This window comes from Syzygium oleosum, unplaced genomic scaffold (genome assembly GCF_021117445.2).
Source record: "Syzygium oleosum isolate NSW1041296 unplaced genomic scaffold, Sole_v2.1 Sole_v2.13, whole genome shotgun sequence".
Taxonomy (NCBI): domain Eukaryota; kingdom Viridiplantae; phylum Streptophyta; class Magnoliopsida; order Myrtales; family Myrtaceae; genus Syzygium; species Syzygium oleosum.
In genome coordinates, this window is record NW_026607497.1 from 10,925,494 (window position 1) to 10,950,013 (window position 24,520).

Genomic DNA, 24,520 nt, shown 5'->3' on the forward strand with positions numbered 1-24,520 from the left:
GATTTCGGTCATTCTACATGAAATGGTTGGTGCTGACGTGACAATTCTTAAAATTTTTTTAAAAAATAAAAATATTATTATTGTTTTGAATTTTTATTTTTCTCTTTACTTTTTTTTCATTGTGCCGACGAGGGTCATCGGCTACCCTCACCAGTTATGAAGGCCTTGCTAGATCTGGGCGAGGGCCTTTTCACGTGTGGCTGGCGGGCCCGCGTGCACAAATTTAGTGAGGCCTTTGCGACCAGTGTCCTCGCCACCCACAAAGAAAAAAAGGCAAAGGAATAAAAAATTCAAAAATATTTTAAAAAAATTACACAAATTGTTTAAGTCAGCACCAACTGTGCCATGTAGGGCAACCGGTATCTATGTTAGGATGTCCTCTAAGAGGACTTAATTGGTAAATTGTCAAAAGGTTTATGACCAAATTAATCAAATTGACCAAATTGAAATGTTTAGCACTGAATTGACACAAATGCAATAGTTTTATGATTTTTTGAAAATTTTTCCCACGTGTTGGTTCCAATAAGAAGGGACACAATCTTTAATAATTTCGAAAACCAATCACATTCTTTCCTTTTTCTGCAGAACCGACCATGTTTTCCAATTAAACTGTTTCGGATTTCGGGTAAATGTGTGACATCTAGCGAATTGCAAAGTCCAACGAATTTTGCTTGGCCATATCTCCTAAGAAAATGATGAATTTACAAATACCTTGTGCTGTATAATTCCCTTTTTTTATGCAATAAGCTTGTACAACGTACGAGGTAAACGAAATGCGTGAACTGAATACGTACGATTAACGTGAAATAAAGAAGAATTTTCGTGTGCCGAGATAATAAGCCAATAAAAAATGTATAAGAATTGAAATTTAACCGCCACATAAAATGACAACTGTATCATGTCGCTGATGTGGTTTGTGGACAACAACATCACTTCAGTTGTGCGATTTCCTTTTGCAAGGGAAACTTGCTCAAATGTAGCTCTTCACTCACTCTCTCTCTCTCTCTCTCCTATACAGGAGGGAAAATTTGGTAAAAAAGAGAGATCTTCCGGATCGCTTCGTCGAAGCGTATCCGAGAGGAGAGAGAGAAGGCGGTGTATTGGATTTGGATTCGTGAGTTGACACACGCACACTCTCTCCTGACCCCCGTTTTTCACATCCATCGGCCCTTCGCCATTTCAGGGTCCAAGCTTGATCCGCAATTCTCTCCCTCTCTTTCTCTCGCTATCTCCCTCCTTACTTGCCTCTCTCGCCTCACATTCCGAAGCAAAACCCACTTGGAGAAGACATTTTTTGGTTTTCTAGATATTTCCCATTTGGGATTTTCCTCCGTGGGCATCGATCAAAAAGCTTCGAAGCTCGTACGTTTGATTCCCACCCCTGTTCTTGTTTTCGAGGTCATTGCAATGCTCATGCAATTTCGTGATCTGGGTTCCTCATGTTTATTAGCATTTGCGATTTGGCATCTGATTCAGAGGTTTCTTCTTCATGAGCTTTTCAGGGCATTGGGGATTTCTCAGCATAAGAGGAAAGTGCTGACGGTCATTTACCCCCTCGAAATTATTTTGGCAGGGCAAACTTTGGTTGATTTTCTGGATCGGGGTTTTCTCATAATTTATTTTTGCCATAGGATAAAGCATTTTTTGTTTTCGCATTGAGGCAATTCACCGAAGAAAAGTTACAGAAATTGATAGGCCATAGATTAAAAATTGTTCTCTCTTTATCTATTTTTTTCAAATTTAAACTAAATATTTGAATTGTAGACAAAAAGTTCCATTGAAAAAGTTTTTTTGCTTGGCTGTGGTGTTGCAAAAACTAAAGCTCACCGACTCTGCCCTTACCCATACTTTTTTATATATTTGTTTTCAAGTTGCCTCTCAAGTATGAATAAAATCTTAATATGTTTTCATTTTATCCATTTTCTAAAAATTTAAACATAATAAGAGATAGAAAAAAGGAGATGAGAAGTCATTGAGTTAAAAGCTTACCGCTTGAACATAATCCGTGTTGTAAAACCATGACATGCATCTTGCCACGTGACAATTAAAGTGAAGTGCCACATAGTGTACACAAGGACGATTACTCTATCATTTCTAACTTTAATTATAATAGAATCACATCGGAGTTTTACTCTATAGATTTTAATGGACTAGAGGTCCAAAACCACACTTTTTTCAAGGACTACAATCGAAATGTCAATACATAGTAGTCCGGCTCTCTTGTCCCACGTTTACTCTTCAAGTAATATTGAGATTGTGGATGACGTCCATGGGAAGTGCTGTTCCATATTGAGAAGTTCCGCAAGCTTTTCCTGCCAAATTTGATTGCAACGTCCAAGCAAAGACTAAGGAAGTTTGAGCACGCTTTTGAATGTTCTCCGGTTGATCAGCACGCTCCCAAGGTTCATCATGTCTTAAGTACACATTGCAATAAATCTGCGCGATTGAAGCCCGGATGTCACGCCCCGAGAGCCTTTCACTGAACTTTATGTGAACCTCGAGCTGTAAAACGTCCCTATTCAAGCTCCGTCGTCAACTTCAAAAAGCAAATTTCGCTCTTCTTAAGCCTTTTTGATTTAAGAAATTTCCGGGACCTTTTCTATCTTTCGATTTACATCTTTGCCCAATGGGCTTTGCAACTCTCTTTGGAGATACTAGTAGGAAGGCCCATGGAACACACAGGCTTCTTCGGTTAGTGATATGATTAGGATGCGCATAACAACCATTATGTACCCGGGAACTATTTCTACTCAGAAATGATTCTTTTTGATTCTGTGCCCGAAAATAATTTCTGAGCATTTGAAGGCGTTTGGTAACTGTCCAAAATTTCTATTCCTAGAATAAAAAAGAACAGAAATGTGTTTGGTAACTACATAAAATTTCTTTTTATTAATAATATTTTGAATTGTTTAATATTTTTTTTTCTTTCTACTCAGGCCATGGCCGGTTGCCCAGGGCCGGCGACCGGCCACAGCCCAGGGTCGGCGAGGGCGTCATGGCCCTCGTCGGCCGTCGGCGGAGGCGAGGATCCCCTTTGCCGGCGAGGGCGAGGGCTGGACCCTTGCTACCTGGGCGAGGCGGCTCGCCATCGGTCATGGCGAGGTCGGCCTCGCCCAGATCTGGCGAGGCCGAGCCTCGCCATGATCAACGGCGAGCCGCCTCGCCCAGGCGGCGAGGGTCCAACCCTCGCTCTCGCCGGCAGGGAGGACCCTCGCCTCCGCCGGCGGCGGTCGAGGGCCGTGACGCCCTCGCCGGCCTTGGGCTGTGGCCGGTCGCCGGCGACCGACCACAACCCAAGAAGAGCAACACAAAAAGAAGAAAAAGAAAAAAAAACTGATTCTCAAAATTATGCCGAGAAATAAGAGTCAACTTTTTTTTACTTCTTGTTTCTCTTCCAAAACTGTTTCTGGGCACAAATTTTTGCAAAAATGTGCCCGGGAACAAAAAATTTACCAAACGCATTTCTGTTCCCAAACTATTTCTGGGAACAAAAGAACAGAAATTTTCACTGTTTAGCACGTTACCAAACAGGCCCTTAATGGCCCTGTCAAAAAATGAGCACCCAACACTAGCCCCGATGCATCCGCTTCGGACATGCCTGATTATTTTTGCGGTGTTGATAGTTTGGATTGCTATTGGGTCTCTTGACATTGCGAAGCAAGCACAGAGATTGGAACAAAGTTATGTAGATGATGATGGTAAGTGGAAGAGAAGATGTAGAGAAGAGGGGAAGTGGGAGGTAAGGCCGTCAAATGGATGAGTCGAAAATGGTTTGACCAAAATTAACTCATTTATATGCTATATAAATTTAATGACTCGTATCTAACGCATATTGGACCCAACCCATTTACTAAAATACTTTCATATTTAATCCAACCTATGAAAATATGTATTCACTTGGTTAACCCACTTTAAGCTCTTCATGTGTACGTGTTACATGGATGAAATCGTTATTTAGACTGTACGATGCTAAAGAATTGTTTTTCAACATGGCATAGAATTTTCAATTTTTGTATTTAGTCACAATGAAGAATAAGAGAACGTTAGTACTTGGTAGTGAATTTATAAAATTATAGCAATAAATAATATGGAGGAATTGAAATTTTGATTAAATGAAATGTAAGATATCAAAGAAGATTATTTATGCTAATCATGGATTGCAATGACAAGAACTGAGTTTAGAATATTACGTAAAACTAACAATGCCAAATGCAACCCAGAAAGATATTCTCTAACAATTAATAGACGAAACTTACAAGATTAATAAAAAAAATAAATAATTGGGAAAAAAAGCCGTCTTCATATTTTAATAAGGGTGAAGTTTAGCTGATCTTGCGGGTCCACCAAAATTTCTTTGAAGTCGGAACAATCCAATGAGTCCATTATCTTCTCATAAAGAGTGAAGAGAGAGTCACAAAAGTGTGTTGGTTTTGAGAAACTGTGAGCCCATTTAACATTTATATTTTTCGGGTTTTGTCATTCTAAACCCATAACCCATTTATTAAACACGGCTAACCATATAATGACTCAACTTATTAAATATGGGTTAATAAATGGATTTATAATCAATTTTGACAGATCTAGTGGGAGGTAAGTAAGTAACCATATCGACGTGGAGCGGGAAAATTGAGTTGGTCGCCACCATGCACCACATTTTCACTCTTTTCTCATTTTTTAGCAACATATTAATTAATGAAAAAATGGGTTACTTTTGTCTTTTCATCAGTGACATAATACAAATAATCCCTAAATTTAGGTTCAATGTAAAATGTAGTCCCTAAACTTTTAATTTGTTCAACAAGGTCCCAAAACTGTTGGTCCATGTAGTCCTTCCGTTTTACTTGAACGACAAATTAGACGTTATTTGATAACGTAGATTATTATATGTTGAGTTGAATTTTTAAAATTGACGAGTCAATATATCTTTCGTTTTATTTATCTGCTTTAGAGAAGGAGAAAGAATTAGAGCGTTAATATGTCCATTGTGCGATAACATGGATTACGTAACTTATTTTTTTCCAACATTTTTAACGGATTACACACCAAAGGACTTCATCAAATTGAATTAGATTAAAGACGACATTAAACATTTTCTTATAATGTATGGACTAAATTGGACATTTACCAATAATTTATGGATCACATTGAACAAATTGGCAGTTTAGGGACAACATTACATGGACCACAATTCACAGACATCAAATTTGAAAATTTTGCTTTCTATATAATATTGATAGACAGATAAGAACATTGCTTGAAGATGACGCGATTAACTAACATGTCGTATTGGCTCTTATCCCTCTCTCAATTTTTGCCAGCATTGAATACATGGCCTTAATTCCGACTGACATTCAACAAATTAGAATTTGTTTTGGCTTATATGCAGAAAATCTTGTAAAATTAGGGTACTCGAGATTTACATTATAGTACTATTCTACAATTTTTTCCGGTTTAAAATGCCGCTGCTTATATCACGAATTACAAATCCACCCTTGGACGAGGGAAAAGTCCTCCGGCTTGAGCTATTTTAAGTTATATACGATATTTATTTTCGTAAGTTACAACTAAAAAAATTCAGCATAATTTTGCTTGTCCAATTAATAACAAATAGTCAGAAAAATAGCCATCAATAAAGAGAAAAGCGCGGTATGCTTTCCCCATGATTTTTATTTATAAGATATCTTCATTACTGTGTTTTCGCATGCGATTTAAATTCTTTTATTAATCAAATTAAACATCTTATAAATAAAAAAAGAATGCACGCACGAAATGTATTTGATTTCATTGCTAAAACCGTCCACATCCGTCATTTTTCAACATATTATCACAACATAGTTGGGTTATAAAGTCCCTTTCGCAATCTCACATATACAAAAGTGACTCCAGTGCCATGCTACAAGACGTCGACCACAGTATCATATAATATATGCTTTAGACGACACTTTTCTAATTTAAAATATTTATTTTATAATTTTGGAATTCTACTACATTGATAGTCTCAAATTACTTGCATTTAAAAGAGCTTAACTATATAACTATGCCCGACATATTCTTTACTATAAGGTCAAATGTCGAAATATTCTTAAGCATTCTCAACATTAAGTAAGGTTATAGTTATTTTTGCCAAAGCAAACGCATCATCGATCCTCATCATACTTCAAACATCGCTTCTTCAAGCACCACAAGTGGTGCTGCACGTGCATACCGGCCCGCACCGGCAGTAGAACCGCTCGTTCTCGGCTGCAGCCACTGGCGGCCCGCAAGCGCAAGGTTTGAAGCCGCAGTTGTTCCCGGACAAGCACTTCTGCTGGTCCTCCCCTCTTGCCGCCGCACACCTGTCACAAAACAACCAGCGTCGAAATCGCTTAGATAACACCAGAAACCAGAGTAGCTAACGTCGAACGCGACCAAAATGTGCTCCCGACGTGTGTTTGCTGGTGCCGTGGAATCCTCGAGTCGACTCCACCACCTCACCTGTACGCGGCGGAGCCAGGGGAAGGACGAGGGCGGCCGCAGCTGTTGTTGCAGTCGACGACGACACGGCTTCCGGTCAGATCAGCCATGAGAACTGCTCTTTCCGCTCTTTGTTTACTGTTACTGTTACGTTAGAGGCTAATGATGGACGAGGGCATCAGAAGGAAGGCCTTTATATAAGCAAGGTGAAGATGGGGGCCATGCATGGAGGATGACAAATGGCTCTTTCTTAGAGCACATGGTGCTATGAGCAGTGCATGAAGGACACGTGGCTCTTTCTTACCACGCAAAATGAACTTGCATTCCCTTCCGTTACAACTTTGACCAAGGCCATGGAATCCGCCTCATTTTGCGGAGCTCCGTCAGCAGTCCCTAAATTTTAGTAAGTTTTGTACATTTAAGTACTGAGTTTTAATTACAAACGCTCACTGCACTAAAACTTTCAATTATTAGACGTTATATTAGCTTGTATTAAGATTCGAATATTGCGTAAAACTAACAATGCCAAATGCAACCCACAAAGATATATGCCAATAATTAATAGACGAAGCTTAGAAGATTAATAAAAATAAAAAATAATTGGGAAAAAAAGCCGTCTTCATATTTTAATAAGGGTGAAGTCAAGCCCATCTTGCGGGTCTACCAAAATTTCTTTGAACTTGGAATAATTCATTGAGTCCATTATTTTCTCATAGAGAGTTCAGAGAGAGTTACAAAAGTGGATTGGTTTTGAGAAACTGTGAACCCATTTGACATTTATATTTTTTGGATTTTGTCATTCTCAACCCATAACCAATTTACTAAACATGGATAACCCATATAATGACTCATCTTATTAAATATGGGTTAATCAATGGATTTATGACCAATTTTGACAGATCTAGAGGGAGGTAAGTAAATAACCATACCGACGTGGAGCGGGAAAATTGAGTGGGTCGCCGCCATGCACTGCATTTTCACTCTTTTCTCATTTTTTAGTGACGTATTAATCAATGAAAAAACGGGTTACTTTTGTCTTTTCATCGGTGACATGATACAAATAATCCCTAAAATTCTATTCAATGTAAAATATGGTCCGTAAACATTTAATTCGTTTAACATGGTCCCTGAACTGTGTGTCCATGCAGTCCTTCTGTTTTACTCGAATGACAAATCAGAAATTATTTGATAACGTAGATTATTATATGTTGAGTTGAATTTTTAAAATTGACGAGTCAATATGTCTATCCTTTTATCTATCTAATTTAGAGAAGAAGAAAGAATTAGGGCGTTAATATGTCCATCGTGCGATAATGTGGATTACGTAACTTATTTTTTTCCACCATTTTTAACGGGTTACACACCAGCGGATTTCATCAAATCGAATTAAGTTAAATACGACATTAAATATTTTCATATAATTTAGAGACTAGATTGGATATTTACCAATAATTCATGGATTACATTGAATAAATTAATTGTACATGGACAACATTACACATGGACCAAAATTCACGGACATCAAATTTGAAAATTTTGCTTTCTATATAATATAGATAGATAGATAAGAGCGCTGCTTGAAGATACACGATTAACTAACATGTCGTATTGGCTCTTACCCCTCTCGCAATTTTTGCCAGTATTGAATATGTGGCTTTAATTCCGATTGACATTCAACAAATTAGAATTTGTTTTGGCTTATATGCAGAAAATCTTGTAAAATTAGGGTACTAGACATTTACATCATAGTATGTAGAGTTTGGGCAAAACGTTGCTTTCATTGATGAAACAATTTACAATATATATACATAGGGTTTAGGGCTAAAAACAATACAATGACAATTATGCCCTTTAGTATAAACCTAATCTACCAATACTCCCCCTCAAGTTGGTGAATGTAAACATGTCAACAACTTGTTCTTAAAAGTACAAAATAAATCACGTGTGACCGGTTTCGTGAACAAGTCCGCTAGTTGGGAGTGACCGGGAATATGAAGAGTGCGCAAAGTGCCATCTTGAATTTTTTCACGAACCAAGTGACAGTCAATCTCGATGTGTTTGGTGCGTTCGTGGAAGACGGGATTAGTGGCAATGTGGATGGCCGCTTTATTATCACAAAAAAGATCAGCAGTGGTAGTGTTGACGTGGAGATCCGAGAGAAGCGTGCGAAGCCATGTGATTTCGCAAGCGGCGGACGCCATAGCACGATATTCAGCCTTCGCCGAGGAACGGGCAATAGTGGTTTGTTTCTTGGAACGCCATGAGATGGGACAAGAACCAAGAAACATGCAAGTAGCGAAACAGAACGTCGAGATGTAGAACAAGATGCCCAATCGGAATCAGTATAACCATTAAGTTGGAGAGTAGAATTGGATGGGAAAAACAAACCAGTGCCGGGATCATGCTTGAGATACCGCACAATGCGAAGTGCGGCATTCCAATGGTCTTCATTAGGAGAGTGCATAAATTGACTAAGATGTTGCACTGCAAAGAGTAAATTTGGACGAGTTACTGTAAGATATAATAATCTACCAATAAGTCGTCGATATGAACCTGGATCCTTGAGAGTTGGAGAGGAATCTGAAAATTGTATATTGGGTTCCATCGGAGTATCAACAGGACGTCCTCCAAGAAGACCAACGTCAGACAAAATATCAAGAGTGTATTTCCTTTGTGACAAGAAAATCCCAGACTTGGAATGAGAAACTTCAATGCCCAAGAAGTATTTAAGAGTACCCAAGTCCTTAATGCGAAATTGTGTGTCAAGGAATCGCTTGAGAAGTTGAATCATAATTTCATCATCACCCGTGACAACCAAATCATCAACATAAACAAGGACAATGGTCAAGAGAGAGCGACAGACCAATGTAAAAAGTGAATAGTCCGCCTTGGACTGTTGAAAACCAACATCAAGCAGTGCAGAAGAGAATTTAACAAACCATTGCCTCGATGCCTGTTTAAGGCCATATATAGTGATTTTTTAAGCCGACAGACTAAATTCTCCCCCTTAGTATGAAAACCCGGTGGAAACCTCATGTAGACCTCTTCGTCAAGATCACCATGCAGAAAAGCATTATTGACATCTAATTGGTAGAGAGGCCAATGACGAATTGCAGCAAGAGCTAATAAAGTGCGAACGGTTACCATTTTAGCAACAGGCGCAAAGGTGTCATGATAATCAATCCCCTCTGTTTGAGTGTAACCCTTTGCAACGAGACGAGCTTTGTAGCGCTCAATGGTGCCGTCAGACTTATATTTGATTCGGTAAACCCATTTACATCCAATGGGTTGTTTGTCAGGAGGAAGAGGAATAATTTCCCAAGTGTCATTCTGTTCAAGGGCCTGTATCTCAGAAGACATTGCCTCCCGCCACTTAGGAGATTGACACGCAGCGTCATAAGTTTCAGGTTCTTGCTTTAAGGATATAGAGGCTAAAAAAAACACGGTGAGTGGGTGAAAAACGCGAGTACGATAAACAGTTGGATAAGGGGTAAAGATTACTTGATTCAGTTACCTTAGAGTCCGAAGAGGATTGATCGGAGACCACAATAGCGCAGTGGTAGTCTCAAAGGTATCCAGGTGGACGGCGTGGCCGAGGCACGTCTTCGGGTGCAATGGGTGATGGTGCGGCTGTGGGTACAGGGGGCTGAGGAGGTGGGGTCGGTGCAAGTACCGGGGTGGAGGGAGGAGGGGAGGTTTCACCATGATCGGGTATGGGTAACGGAATTACCGGAGTATGTTCTTATGTGGTATGGTCGATTGTTTGACGAAAAGGAAAATCTTGTTCATAGAAAACGACGTCGCGACTGGTAAAAATTATTTGGTCTTGGAGATCATAAAGACAGTAACCTTTGTGGTTTGTGGGATAACCAATTAGAACACATCGGCGAGATCGGGGGCCAAATTTATCGGAGTGAAGATGGCCGGTAGAAGCGTAACACAATGAGCCAAAGACACGAAGATGAGAATAGGAAGGTGGTTTGCCATAGAGAAGGTCATATGGGGTTTTATTGTGTAGGAGAGGACTAGGTAGTCTATTAATGAGATGAGTAGCAGTTAAGACACAATCACCCCAAAAATGAAGAGGCATGCCAGAATGAAAACGTAACGCACGAGCAACATTGAGCAGGTGATGATGTTTGCGCTTAACAACTCCATTTTGTTGAGGAGTGTAAGGGCAACTGCGCTGGTGGTGAACACCATGGGCGCGAAAAAACTCTTGCAATCGAGAGGAAAGGAATTCGGTCCCGTTATCAGATTGAACATTTTAGACTTTGGTTTGAAATTGAGTCTCAACAAAAGCAAAGAAGCGAATCAGAGAATTAATTGCATCAGACTTAAAAGTAAGCAAAAAAATCCAAGTATAGCGTGAATAGTCATCAACAATAGATAAAAAAATAACGACATGTCTGATGCGTAAAATAAGAATAAGGTCCCCAAATGTCAACATGAATAAGCTCAAAGGGACGTAAAGTAGTAATAGTGCTAGACGCAAAAGACAGACGCGTTTGTTTAGATAAATGACAAGCATCACATGGACTCAATCGTTTTGCTAGACTAAAACATAAAGTTTGCTGCAAAGTGGATAAAACTGACTCAGATGGATGTCCTAAGCGGGTGTGCCAAAGTTGAGGTGAAGAAGTTGCAGTATAGAGGCTGGCAGGTTCGGTAGGAATCTCCAGATAATAGAGACCACCACGCTCATGGCCCCGACCAATGATCTTCTTCGTCAAGAGGTCCTGAAAAAGACAATGTTTAGGAAAAAAGGTGACTGACCAATTTAAAGTTTGAGTGAGCTTGGAGATTGATAATAAGTTATATTTGAAAGAGGGAGCGCAAAGGACATTGTCAAGGGAGATAGTTGGGGTAAGAGGGGCCGAACCGTGTGATGTCACAGGGACACCAACACCATTTGGAATCCCAATGGTGGGATGTGGAGAGGGATAATGAGTCGGGTTTGTAAGGTGATGGGGTTCAAATGTGATGTGGTTGGTGGCGCCAGTGTCAATAACCCAAGTATTAGAATTAAATGAACTCGAAAATAAGCCAAGAACATTACCTGAGAGGTTCGCTTTTGGGATGTTTACCTCTTGCAGCAAACGCATCAGTTGCATATATTGATCATTTGTGAACGGAGGAGGTCCCGCATCGGAAGTATTGTTGGACTTGTTGTCTGTGGGCCGAGAAGAGGTAGATGGCTGTCCACGGCGTTGCTTGTGGTTGGGAGGGAAGCCATGAAGTCGAAAACACACATCCCGTGTATGTCCCGGGATGCCACAGTGGGCGCATCTTTCTCGACCGCGGGACGTGTTCGTCCGTTTAGCCAGGTTGGTGGACGAAACGGGAGCGCCAAGAGAGCCGGGCTGTCCGTGGGATAAGGAATCCGCGTATGGCCGCAGAGTATGGTTGCCGTGAGTGCTAAGCAAAGTGTTGGTCTGATCGGACGATGGGCGATCCAATTGGATATGGCGGTGCGACTCATCCTGAAGAACTAGTACATATGCGCGTGCAACACTAGGTAATGGATCGATTAGTAATATCTGACTAATAACATTAGCGTACCTCAGATTGAGACCCATGAGAAATTGAAACAATCGCCGATTCTCTTGTTGTTTGGTAATGATAGAATGAGCTGAACAAGAGCATTGCGGTAACGGATCCAAATTATTCAATTCATCCCAGCAACTTCGCAAGTTGTTGTAGTACTTGGTCACGGCATCGTCATCTTGTGCAAGGGTGCATATCTTTTGCTCAAGATGAAAAACCCTAGGACCATTCGATGGCGAAAAACGTTCGCGGAGATCGGCCTAGACATTCGCAACTGATTCTGTGTAGAGAATCGTTGGCACCAAATCTGGATGGATGGAATTAAGAATCCAGGATAGAATCATATTGTTAACACGAATCCATGACGCATAGGTAGGATCGGCTGCGGCTTGTTTTTTAATTTCTCCGGTAACAAATACCATCTTGTTCTTGGCGGAAAGAGCAATCTCCATGGCATGAGATCAATTGTTGTAATTATCACCCGTGAGGACCATGCCGACGAGATTAGATCCAGGGTTATCAGAAGGATGCATAAAATAAGGGCTATTCAGCTGCTCATGTGCGGGAGCGATGGCTGAAGAGGTTTGAGAATTGTCTACCATGGCGACTGAGCGAGGATGCAGCAAATCGCAGACAGGTTCGCAGGAGGCAGAGATCAACACCGGCAAACAAGATCTTGAGAATTTCAACGAGAAAGCAAAACCAGACCGCTGGACGGAAGCAGCGACGACACTGAGAAATCAAACCACGCCGGGGAATCAATCTGACCGTATCAGAGGAGGACTAGATATTGCTTAAGGGACGTGAGAGACGAGCTTCGAGGATCACCGCTCTGATACCATGTAGAGTTTGGGCAAAATGTTGCTTTCATTGATGAAACAATTTACAATATATATACATAGGGTTTAGGGCTAAAAACAATACAATGACAATTATGCCATTTAGTATAAACCTAATCTACCAATATAATACTATTCTACAATTTTTTCTGGTTTAAAATTCCACTGCTTATATCACGAATTACAAATCTACCCTTGGACGAAGGAAAGGTCCTCCTGCTTGAGCTACTTTTCATTAGTTATATACGATATTTGTTTTCGTGAGTTACTACTAAAAAAATTCAGCATAATTTTGGCTGTCCAATTAATAACAAGTAGTCTGAAAAATAGCCATCAATAAATAGAAAAGCGCGCTATGCTTTCCCCGTGATTTTTATTTATAAGATATCTTCATTACTGTGTTTTTGCGTGCAATTTAAATTCTTTTATTAATCAAATTAAACATCTTATAAATAAAAAAAGAATGCACGCGCGAATGTATTTGATTTCTTAGCTTAAACCCTCGACATCCGTCATTTTTTAACATATTATCACGATATAATTGGGTTATAAAGTCCCTTTCGCAATCTCACATATACAAAAGTCACTCCAGTGCCATGTTACAAGATGTCGAGCACAGTATCATATAATATATGCTTAAGACGACACTTTTCTAACTTAAAAATATTTATTTTATAATTTTGGAATTCTACTACATTGATAGTCTCAAATTACTTGTACTTAAAAGAGCTTAACTATATAACTATGCCGACATATTCATTACTATAAGGCCAAATGTCGACATATTCTTAAACATTCTCAACATTAAGTAAGGTTATAATTATTTTTGCCAAAGCCAACGCATCATCGATCCTCATCATACTTCAAACATCGCTTCTTCAAGCACCACAAGTGGTGCTGCATGTGCATGTCGGCCCGCACCGGCAGTAGAACCGCTCGTTCTCAGCGGCAGCCACCGACGGCCCGCAAGCGCAGGGTTTGAAGCCGCAGTTGTTCCCGGACAAGCACTTCTGCTGGTCCTCCCCTCCTGCCGCCGCATACCTGTCACAAAACAACCAGCGTCGAAATCGCTTAGATAACACCAGAAACCAAAGTAGCTAACGCGGAACGCGAGCAAATTGTGCTCCCGACGCGTGTTTGCTGGTGCCGTGGAATCCTCAAGTCGACTCCACCACCTCACCTGCACGCGGCGGAGGCAGGGGAAGGACGAGGGCAGCCGCAGCTGTTGTTGCAGTCGACGACGACGCGGCTTCCGGTCAGATCAGCCATGAGAACTGCTCTTTCAGCTCTTTGTTTACTGTTACGTTAGAGGCTCAAGATGGACGAGGGCATTAGAAGGAAGGCCTTTATATAAGCAAGGTGAAGATGGGGGCCATGCATGGAGGATGACAAATGGCTCTTTCTTAGAGCACATGGTGCTATGAGCAGTGCATGAAGGACACGTGGCTCTTTCTTACCATGCAAAATGCATTTGCATTCCCTTCCGTTACAACTTTGACCAAGGCCATGGAATCCGCCTCATTTTGCGGAGCTCCGTTAGCGGTCCCTAAATTTTAGTAAATTTTGTATATTTAAATACTGAATATTTATTATAAACGGTCACTGCACTAAAAAATTCAATTATTAGACGTGATATTAGCTTGTATTTCCGATGAATGGCGTTTGTGAGTCTACATGTCCATCCATAGGGTGAACTTTTTTTTTTTTTTTTTTTTTGTGTTCGAAATCCATAGGGTAAACTTACTCATGTAACTTTCAACCACTTTGCGTATAATTGTAAAGATTAATTGAGTAAACAGAGGTGAAATCCAACCAAAGGCGGAAGACCTATGCATATGTCTCTCTAGTGTGCAGTCCGACCACCTAGATCAAGCAATATTACAAATTTACAAATCGACATTGACACTTTAGAGCAATGTTATGAGGGATTAACTTCTTTCCATCTCAATTTGGGGTAGGGGTCAGCACCGGTTCGGCTCAATCGGAGAATCGGAGCGAACCGACTTAAGCCAATTAATTGAAGGCCGAATTTAGGGAGAATTGGTTCGGCTTCCGACCCGTGAACCTAGAACTAGCCCAAGACTTGTTCAGTTTCAATACCAAGGCCGGACCGTCAGTTCTATCTAGGAATCGGTTTAACCATTCCAGTTATTAGATTAAAATTTTGCAACTTTCATGAAGCAAACCGTGGTCTTCAACACGAAGAAACAACTGCATAACTACCTGACCAAATGAATGTTTTTATAGTGAAATGGTGCAATAGATTATATGAATCTGGTTTTTTTTACTATGGCATAAAATGGTCCTATTCATAGTTTTGGCCATTCAGGAATTGGTGATTCCAGAACCGATCGATTTGATTCTCGATTCTAAACAAAGGGTCGGGATTCAACTCACCCTAAAACCAATTACTCATAATTTGGGGATCAATAAAAGCAGCAGTATGGACGGTGATGGTGAGTGAGTAAAATCTTAAAGTACATTAATTATTTATTAAATTGCAAGCTTGTGCTAAATTTTTTTTTTACCTTGCAAACTCACAGTTTAGGAAAAATTATCAAAAAAAATCCTAAACTTACTGTATTTGTGCCAAGTCAATTCTAAATTTTTTAATAATTTGCTAATTGAGTCCTTTTAGCAAATTTTGGTTGGAAATCGCTAAAGTTGATTTCGGTCATCCTACATGAAATGGCTGGTGCTGACGTGACAATTCTTATAATTTTTTTAAAAAATAAAAAAATTATTATTGTTTTGAATTTTTTATTTTTCTCTTTACTTTTTTTTCATTGTGTCGACGAGGGTCATCGACGACCCTCACCGGTTATGAAAGCCTCGCCAGATCTGGGCAAGGGCCTTTTCACAAGTGGCTGGCGGGGGCGCGTGCGCAGATCTAGCGAGGCCTTCGTGACCAGTGTCCTTGCCGCCCACAAAGAAAAAAAAGCAAAGGAATAAAAAATTCAAAAATATTTTAAAAAAATTACACAAATTGTTTAAGTCAGTGCCAACCGTGCCACGTAAGACAACCGGTATCTATGTCAAGATGTCATCTAAGAGGTCTTAATTGGTAAATTATCAAAAGGTTTATAACTAAATTGGCCAAATTGAAATGTTTAGCACTGAATTGGCACAAATACAATAATTTTATGATTTTTTTGAAAATTTTCCGCACGTGTTGGTTCCAATAAAAAAGGATACAATCTTTAATAATTTCGAAAACCAATCACATTCTTTCCTTTTTCTGCTGAACCGACACTGTTTTCCAATTAAACTGTTTCGGATTTCGGGTAAATGTGTGACATCTAGCAAATCGCAAAGTCCAATGAATTTTGCTTGGTCACATCTCCTAAGAAAATGATGAATTTACAAATACCTCGTGCTATGTAATTCCCTTTTATATGTAATAAGCTTGTACAACGTACGACGTAAATGAAATGCGCGAACTGAATACGTACGATTAACGTGAAATAAAGAAAAATTTTCATGTGCCGAGATAATAAATCAATGAAAAATATAAAAGATTTTAAATTTAACCGCTACATAAAATGGCGAAGGTATCATGTCACTGATGTGGTTTGTGGACAACAACAACATCACTTCAGTTGTGCGATCTTCTTTTGCAAGGAAAACTTGCTCAAATGTGGCTCTTCACTCACTCTCTCTGTCTCTCTCTCCTATACAGGAGGGAAAAATTTGGTAAAAAAGAGAGATCTTCTTGATCGCTTCGTTGAAGCATATCCGAGAGGAGAGGGAGACGGCCGTGCATTGGATTTGTGGGTAGACACACACACTCTGTCCTAACCCCCGTTTTTCACATCCATCGGCCCTTCGCCATTTCAGGGTCCAAGCTTGATCCGCAATTCTCTCCCTCTCTCTCTCTCGCTATCTCCCTCCTTACTTGCCTCTCTCGCCTCACATTCCGAAGCAAAACCCACTTGGAGAAGACATTTTTTGGTTTTCTAGATATTTCCCATTTCGGATTTTCCTCCGTGGGCATCGATCAAAAAGCTTCGAAGCTCGGACGTTTGATTCCCATCCTTGTTCTCGTTCGAGGTAATTGCAATGCTCATGCAACTTCGCGATCTGGGTTCTTCATGTTTATTAGCATTTGTGATTTGGCATCCGATTCAGAGTTTCCTTCTTCGTGAGCTTTTCAGGCGTTGGGGATTTCTCAGCATAAGAGGAGAGGAGCGACGGTCATTTACCACCTCGAAATTATTTTGGCTTGCAAATAAGGACGGGGCAAAACTTGGGTTGATTTTCTGGATCAGGATTTTTCCTAATTCATATTTGCCTTAGGATTAAGCATTTTTTGTTGTCACATCGAAGCAATTCACCGAAGGAAAGTTACAGAAATTGACAGGAAATAAGCATCGTTTGGTTTCTTTTGGGAATGCTGATCAATGACAGTCTCAATTGTGGAAAAGGGGGGTTTCTCTCCGAACCTGTACTTTGATTTGACGAAAAGGGCAACTTTGAAGTGGGATAATGGGTTGCATTTGCTCCAAAGGAATTCTTCCCGGCCATTACAAGATTAGAGACAGGGGTTCGAAGGTTAGCAAATCTCCAAAAAGGTCTGGTGCATCCTCAAGGAGAGACGAACTGGCGGTTACAGCCAATGGCGGAGGCAACGACGTTGCAGATCGACTGATACCAAGCCCACATGAGGTCGAGACTGTAGTGGAGGATAGGAAAGGTGATGATTTCAATGAGAAACCGTCGAAACCCCTTCAAAGACGAGCGACAATGGACGTTGCAAGTGGGGGACGCACACAAATACAGTCGAAAGTGGGTAAAGTAGGTAGCTTTCCCCTCGGCGAGAGCGGAGCACAAGTGGCAGCCGGATGGCCTTCTTGGCTGACAGCAGTGGCCGGAGAAGCTATTAACGGATGGGTGCCTCGAAGGGCCGATTCATTTGAGAAGCTGGAAAAGGTCATTTCTCAGCCTTTACCTTTTATGATGAATCATCCTATAAAAGGAAAAAGATGCACATTTCTTTTAATCCAAGTTTATGTTCTCTAGCTAGTATTGAATCTTTTTGTTTACTAGTTGCTAAGTTATGGACATAAACTACTACCTAATTCTCGACAACTTTGAGGCTGCATAGATCCATGTTAGCTAGACTTTAATTGATAAGCATGTTTGAACTACTTGGCTCACATGTTAGCTCTCAACCTAATCAAATTTTTTATTTGACAAATTTTAGGAGAATGAAAAAACTTGTGATTTTTCAGTGCTGGAGAGGCGTAAACATTTTTTATTCTTGCAAGTGTTAAATAGTACGCTAAGACCAAACTATGTCGAATGGACATATTTGGTCTCAAACTTGTAATCACTGCATGTTTCCTAGAGAAAACTTTCAACCATATTAATCCTTTTTAAGCTGGCATGCTACGTGAACCCCAAGGGGTTGCTCAACTGGGGAGCATGTTCGTCATTCTCACATAAGGCTTGAGCTCAAATCACCTAAGTAGCACCGACACACGACACGATACAACATGACACGACACGACAAGTCATTTCTCAAAAATAAAAGAAATCCGACATGTTGGGACACGTATATTTAATGTATGTTTTTATATATACATAATAAATTATCATTTTTATGATTATTTCAATCAAATTAATTCGATTCAAATCCACAAATAAATAAATAAATAAATAAAAAGATTGTTGGACGAGTGTCAGTGTCCGACACGTTCGACACGACACGGAGGCCCTCGGAGAGCGTCCGTGCTTCCTAGCAAATCACCATGCTTGTGCATTCTCTTGGAGTCACCCTAGGAGCACATACTTATGTGTCTATGGTAATTACTTGGTGTGCACGTGACGGAGGGCCTGTCACATCCGATGGGGATTACTCGGGTGCTCGAAGAGCCTCGACATCCTCAACACCAATAAAAAAAAAAAAAGCTGGCATGCTACGTGAGATGATGTTTGAGTGAGGTTTTGGTTGGAACTGGCCAGTTCAGTTAGATACCACTCCATTGATAAGCCATTGATCCATTAAACATCGTCAATGGCCTATGTGATTGAAGGGTCATTGTTACTATATGGATAGTTTCTATGAGATGTTAATTATGGAAGAACTATATGAATTTTGTGATTAAGAGAGCCTTAATTTTTAATATACCATTCTATCCTCATTCAGAGAATTCTAAAGCACATAACTCGTTGATTTGACATTCCAGTAAAAAAGTAGAATCCTTCCATGAATTGAGGGAGAGTTAGTAGACATCTTAAATACATTTTGTTTAACTCTGGATACTTGAACATTTTTCCCTTTTGTGCATTCGAGCAAATAATCTCATCTCTCTTGGAGATATTAATGGCTAAGAGATTATTCACGAGTATTGATACTTGATGTTTTTGTTGTCTAATTGTGAAAAGAATCTTGATTCTAAAGTCCTTCCCAATGATACAGATTGGGCAAGGTACTTACAGCAGTGTATATAGAGCACGCGACCTGGAAACGGATACAATTGTAGCCTTGAAAAAGGTTCGATTTGCTAATATGGACCCAGAGAGTGTTCGATTCATGGCAAGGGAGATAATTATCATGCGGAAGCTTGACCATCCAAATGTCATGAAGCTGGAGGGTTTGATAACTTCAAGGGTTTCTGGCAGTCTGTATCTTGTGTTTGAATATATGGACCATGATCTTGCAGGCCTAGCTGCCAGTCCTAGTATAAAGTTCACCGAACCTCAGGTACACACTTTTCGTGTTTAATATTTCCTTAGTTGAATTAAACGTTATTCATGTGACCAAGAAGTTAGGTAGAGTATGGATAAGGTGGAGTTGTTGTAAGAGACTACTGCGTCAATTGGACAGCAGAACAAATGTTTGTAGGTTTATGTAGCTTCCTAGGTTTTCTCGCAATTGATGCTTGAGTTTCCATCTTCATTCCCTAAATATTCTCATTTACCATTTGATGCTGCATCTTCTCATTTACTGTTTGCAATATAGTCTTGATTATAAAATGGAGAATGTGGACATTTAACTTTAGGTCAAAACTCTTTCTTCAATATAAGGTCTTCATTCTTAAGCATTGTCTGTAATTGTGATTCACCACTTTCTACTTCCAGTAATTTCTTATTAAACTATAGAGATGATATAAACTTTCTTTTACCAACTTCTTTCTTAATTTCTTCCCCTAGATCAAATGTTACATGCGACAGCTACTTTGTGGACTTGAATACTGCCACAGCCATGGTGTTCTACACCGTGACATAAAAGGCTCTAACTTATTAGTCGACAATAACGGCAATCTCAAGATTGGAGATTTTGGATTAGCAACTTTTTTCCGGACCAATCAAAAGCAGCCTCTAACAAGTCGCGTAGTCACTCTCTGGTACCGACCTCCTGAGCTGTTGCTTGGTTCTTCAGATTATGGAGTTGCTGTGGATTTGTGGAGTTCTGGTTGCATCCTAGCTGAATTGTTTGCTGGGAAGCCCATAATGCCTGGAAGAACAGAGGTGCCATTCCTTATTAGTGCCTAATTTGTTTTCAATATTGGCACATTGGAAAAAACATTGTTTCAGACGTATAGTGTTTCGAAAATTATTTACCTAATGTTTACTTAAGCAATTTTGCCTTGTGTACAATAGCTTGGGGTCTATACTTTGGGTTAAATACAATCTGATCCAAGAGTCTTGAAGAGCATTCCTTAGTCTACTTATGGATGACATAAATTATAATCAGCAGTAATTTTATAGAAAATGGCAACAAAATTTGATTTTAAAAGCTTCTATATCAGGGTTTTTTTTTATACATTTATATTGGCAGGCATTTTCTGTAAAAGGTGGATTAGTCATATCTCCTTTAATATGTTTTGTTGTGTTAAGCTAAAGTCAAAATGCAATGACTTAAATACTTACGAGTCTATAATATATAGTTGTTTAATGTGGTTAATCAATTAATTTCTGATCGTGAAACATTTGTAGGTGGAGCAATTGCACAAAATTTTCAAACTTTGTGGGTCTCCTTCAGAAGAATATTGGAAGAAGTCAAAATTGCCACATGCAACCATTTTCAAGCCTCAGCAACCTTACAAGCGCTGTCTCCTGGAGACATTTAAGGATTTTCCTTCATCCGCATTGGCCCTGTTAGATGTTCTTCTCACAGTTGAACCAGAACGCCGTGGAACGGCTTCTTCAGCCCTTCGAAATGAGGTAGGTCCTAAATTTTTTCTTTTCAGCTTTCTCGATGTCATGTACGGTTTTTCCTCCCTAGCGTGTCTCCTTTTCAATATTTTACATTTTGTGTGTGCCGATTTTCTTATTGTTATTGCAACTTTGGATAGTTTAGCAAATTTCTTTGAAGACATTAAATAGTGCAATCATTTAATTTGACATGACATGATAGCATTGCCAGAAATACTAACCTTCAAACTACAACCTTTTTCATGAAATAAGGTGATAACTTTTTAATAGGATATCGAATCAAGTGGGCCTGTGCATATAATTTTGACTTACTACTCAGTGAACAAATTTTAGCAAGTAATCTTTCTATCTATTACACTGCAAGCTGATCTTTTGCTTTTATTTTCCTTTTAGTTACAACTGCTAACATCCTAAATTTTGATTTGCTATCCCAGTTCTTCACATCCAATCCTCTTCCGTGTGATCCGTCAAGTTTGCCAAAGTATCCATCAAGCAAGGAGTACGGTGCCAGACTTCGAGATGAGGAAGCCAGAAAGTGAGTCATCTTCTGTGTTGTTTCACTAAAAGAAACCTCCACTTTCCGCCATAAATGTGGCTGTGGGTTTGTGCTGATTAGAGAAAATAGTCTTTAGCACTAATGCAAAATCTTATCACAGGTGTTTAGGCGAAAAAAAATCCCAAATGAAATAATACCTCTATGGAAAGTTTGAAGTCTTACTTGTCAAAATCTAGCCAAATAACAAACCAATAAAAAAAGACTTTTTGTTAGTTACTTGTTGCAAATGAACTATCCACTAATTCATCCTTGTACGAACAAAAAGTTTCATCAAGTTTCCACTTTTCTACTTTAAAATAAAATACGACCATTGTTATTGCAGTTACTTTTCCCTTTTTCCAAATATGGGGAAGGAAAAACTTTCTTATGTAGCCACTTAGAGTTGCTTTATGAGACGTGTTTCTTACACTCAGCATCATGCTACTAATGCTACTATTGTTTGATTTTTATTCCAGGGGTAAAGCTACTGCTGGTAAAGCTCGTGCTCTTGAAGCAATTATAAAGGGTTCGAAAGAGCCTAAAGTTGTGCCTATGTCAAATGCCAATGCTGATTTGAAGGCATCCGTTCAGGTAGCTTGTCCTTGTAATTATATCTCATACATATATGTAAGTTCAAGGGTTGGATGTGAGTGCCTTACACAAAGTCTGCGTATGCATGCATATTGGAGAGGGACCCATTTTCTCATAGCTTGACTGCATTTCTTTATTTATTTATTTATACTTTAGAAGCGGCAACGGCAATCGAATCCCCAAAGTACCAGTGAGAAACCAGGAGGAATGACCCAGAACAATTTCACTATATCTAGACAATCAGCACAACCCAGTCTTGATGGATCAACACAAATTGCAAATGCAAATGAGGGTGAGGCTTTGATTGTGCCAGACCAAGAACTTGATTCTTCAAGTGGTGGTGCCGAGTTGACAAGGCAGAGATCTTTCATACATAGAAGAGCATCACAGTTATCCAGGTTTTCTAATTCTGTTGCGGTAGGAGATGATACGCATCTCGATTGTAGTAGGGAGACAGGTGCTAACGCCCAATGGAGGGACGAGGCTATTGTTGCCAGGTGTAATCATCTAGATGGTGGTGAATCATCGCGAAAGCATGACTGGTCACATCATTTGCTATATAGGCCGATATCTTTGTTTAAGAAGGGTGGAGAGCACTCCCGGAGGGAGTCCATTGTGGTAATTGCATTATTACTTGAATAAGCTATTTAACCTTGTCTCTGCTAGGAAAGTTTTTTTTTTTTCCTTTTTCTGGTTCCCTTTTCACTAAGTTGAAGGTGAAATAATCTGACTCAACCATTTTCCTTTTATATGTATGGCTTTAGTAATGCTGTTTCTTGCCATTCTCTGTATTTGTTTTCCGTTATTAGCATGAATAAAATGCTTGAACAAATTGGTATGGTATATGGAGTTGAAAAAAAAGTGGACGTCACCATATCCATGTGGTCATTGGAAATTGAGTTGTGCTAACCGCTAGGCGCATGTTTATTTCTTCATTTTTTTTGCACATTAAAACAAACTTGATATTTGGTAACTTTTTAGGCTACCCTTGGGATGACGTCCTATGACAATTGGTATTGAATGTCTTTGCTCGTATAATTTTTGAGATCAATCGAAAGTATCTAAAAAATCATTAAAAAAATTGTTTTGTAGAATAATTTTCCTCATAGTTTCATGTCAAATGTCAAAGAACGACATCAACTAATTTTCTCTTGCCTTTGGTGTGGTGATTCGCAAGCTATGATCTGAAAAGCTGATCTTCTCTTGCTTGTGATTGCAGAATTATTCTCCCAAAAAGAGCCGAATCCACTATTCTGGACCTTTGCTTCCCTCGGGAGGTAACCTTGATGAAATGCTCAAGGAGCACGAGCGGCAAATACAAAATGCCGTACGGAAAGCTCGCCTCGATAAGGTCAAGACGAAGAGAGAGTATGCTGATCACGGGCAGACGGAGTCACTTCTCTATTGGGCAAATGGTAGGTGATGATAAGGACTAATTGCATTTTTCTCTTGAAGCAATGACGCCCATGGGATGGCAACGATGACTGTAGGAAGCGCAGAATTCCTATCCAGAAATGGTAAAAGATATGATTTACACAAGCATTTTGTGTGGGAGCATCGATTGATTGTACGCCACCAAGTACTTATTCTAACCACTTGAAGACGCTCCTCGTGCTGTATCAAATCTGAAGCAATCTGATTTGGTAAAATTAAGTGGCGGTCTTGTTTGGTGCTTCAACAATGGAAAGGGCTGTATATTGTCAGTGCTTGCTCTTATTGTTGGAAGCAGTCTCTGTACAGTGATGACCCATCTCTATCTCTTCATTGATTGTCCCTTGATTATGGAAAGGTTACTACATAATTCGAATAAAATGGCTGAAATCTGGTAATTTGAGACGTTATTGTACGCGAGTTTGAATGGGTTCTCATCGATGGTTCTTCATTAGGAAGATGACATTATTAGTGCTTATGGTATTGTGTGTTTCCTTGTTTTTGTGAGACAAATTGCTAAATACACCAAGAATTTGTACCGAGAGAGAGAGAAGTTCCTTATAAACTGTGAGAGGCAATTATGACATGAAGCCAGCTGGTGCAATTATGAATGTCTGTTGTTGAAGTGAGGTTACAATTCATAGAGTTCGTATGTCATAAATTTATGGAGTATATATTCAAAAAGTTTAAATTCGATGTCCATTCTTGAAATGGTGGATATTTTCCCAATGAACGAGGCATTGTATGAATAGACTTTTTCTTTTGGCCTTTTGTTTTCCAAATCTTACAATAGACACATTTTGATTTTTTTTACCTGTAACGGATGTTTCTCATCGAGAGTTGCTCTAAATCGGTAGAAAATGCCGAATGCTCTTATCATTGAGTGTTTTTTTTTCCAGCCAATCGAAGTTGAATTCCATGCATGATTCCATAGTGCTTGGAGTAAAAACCATCCAATTCATGA

At 39.6% G+C, this 24,520-nt stretch overlaps 1 protein-coding gene across 1 annotated transcript; it reads left to right on the forward strand.

Moving 5' to 3' along the window:
* Positions 1 to 958: 958 nt before the first annotated feature.
* On the forward strand, positions 959 to 23,954 carry LOC115687998 (probable serine/threonine-protein kinase At1g09600). Its single transcript, XM_056316941.1, has 9 exons — positions 959 to 1,398; positions 16,994 to 17,768; positions 19,261 to 19,545; positions 19,995 to 20,312; positions 20,781 to 21,008; positions 21,434 to 21,534; positions 22,011 to 22,125; positions 22,282 to 22,743; positions 23,345 to 23,954. Exons 2-9 carry the CDS (start codon positions 17,325 to 17,327, stop codon positions 23,546 to 23,548), a joined length of 2,157 nt encoding a protein of 718 aa, XP_056172916.1. The 5' UTR covers positions 959 to 1,398; positions 16,994 to 17,324; the 3' UTR covers positions 23,549 to 23,954.
* The last annotated feature ends 566 nt before the right edge of the window (positions 23,955 to 24,520 follow it).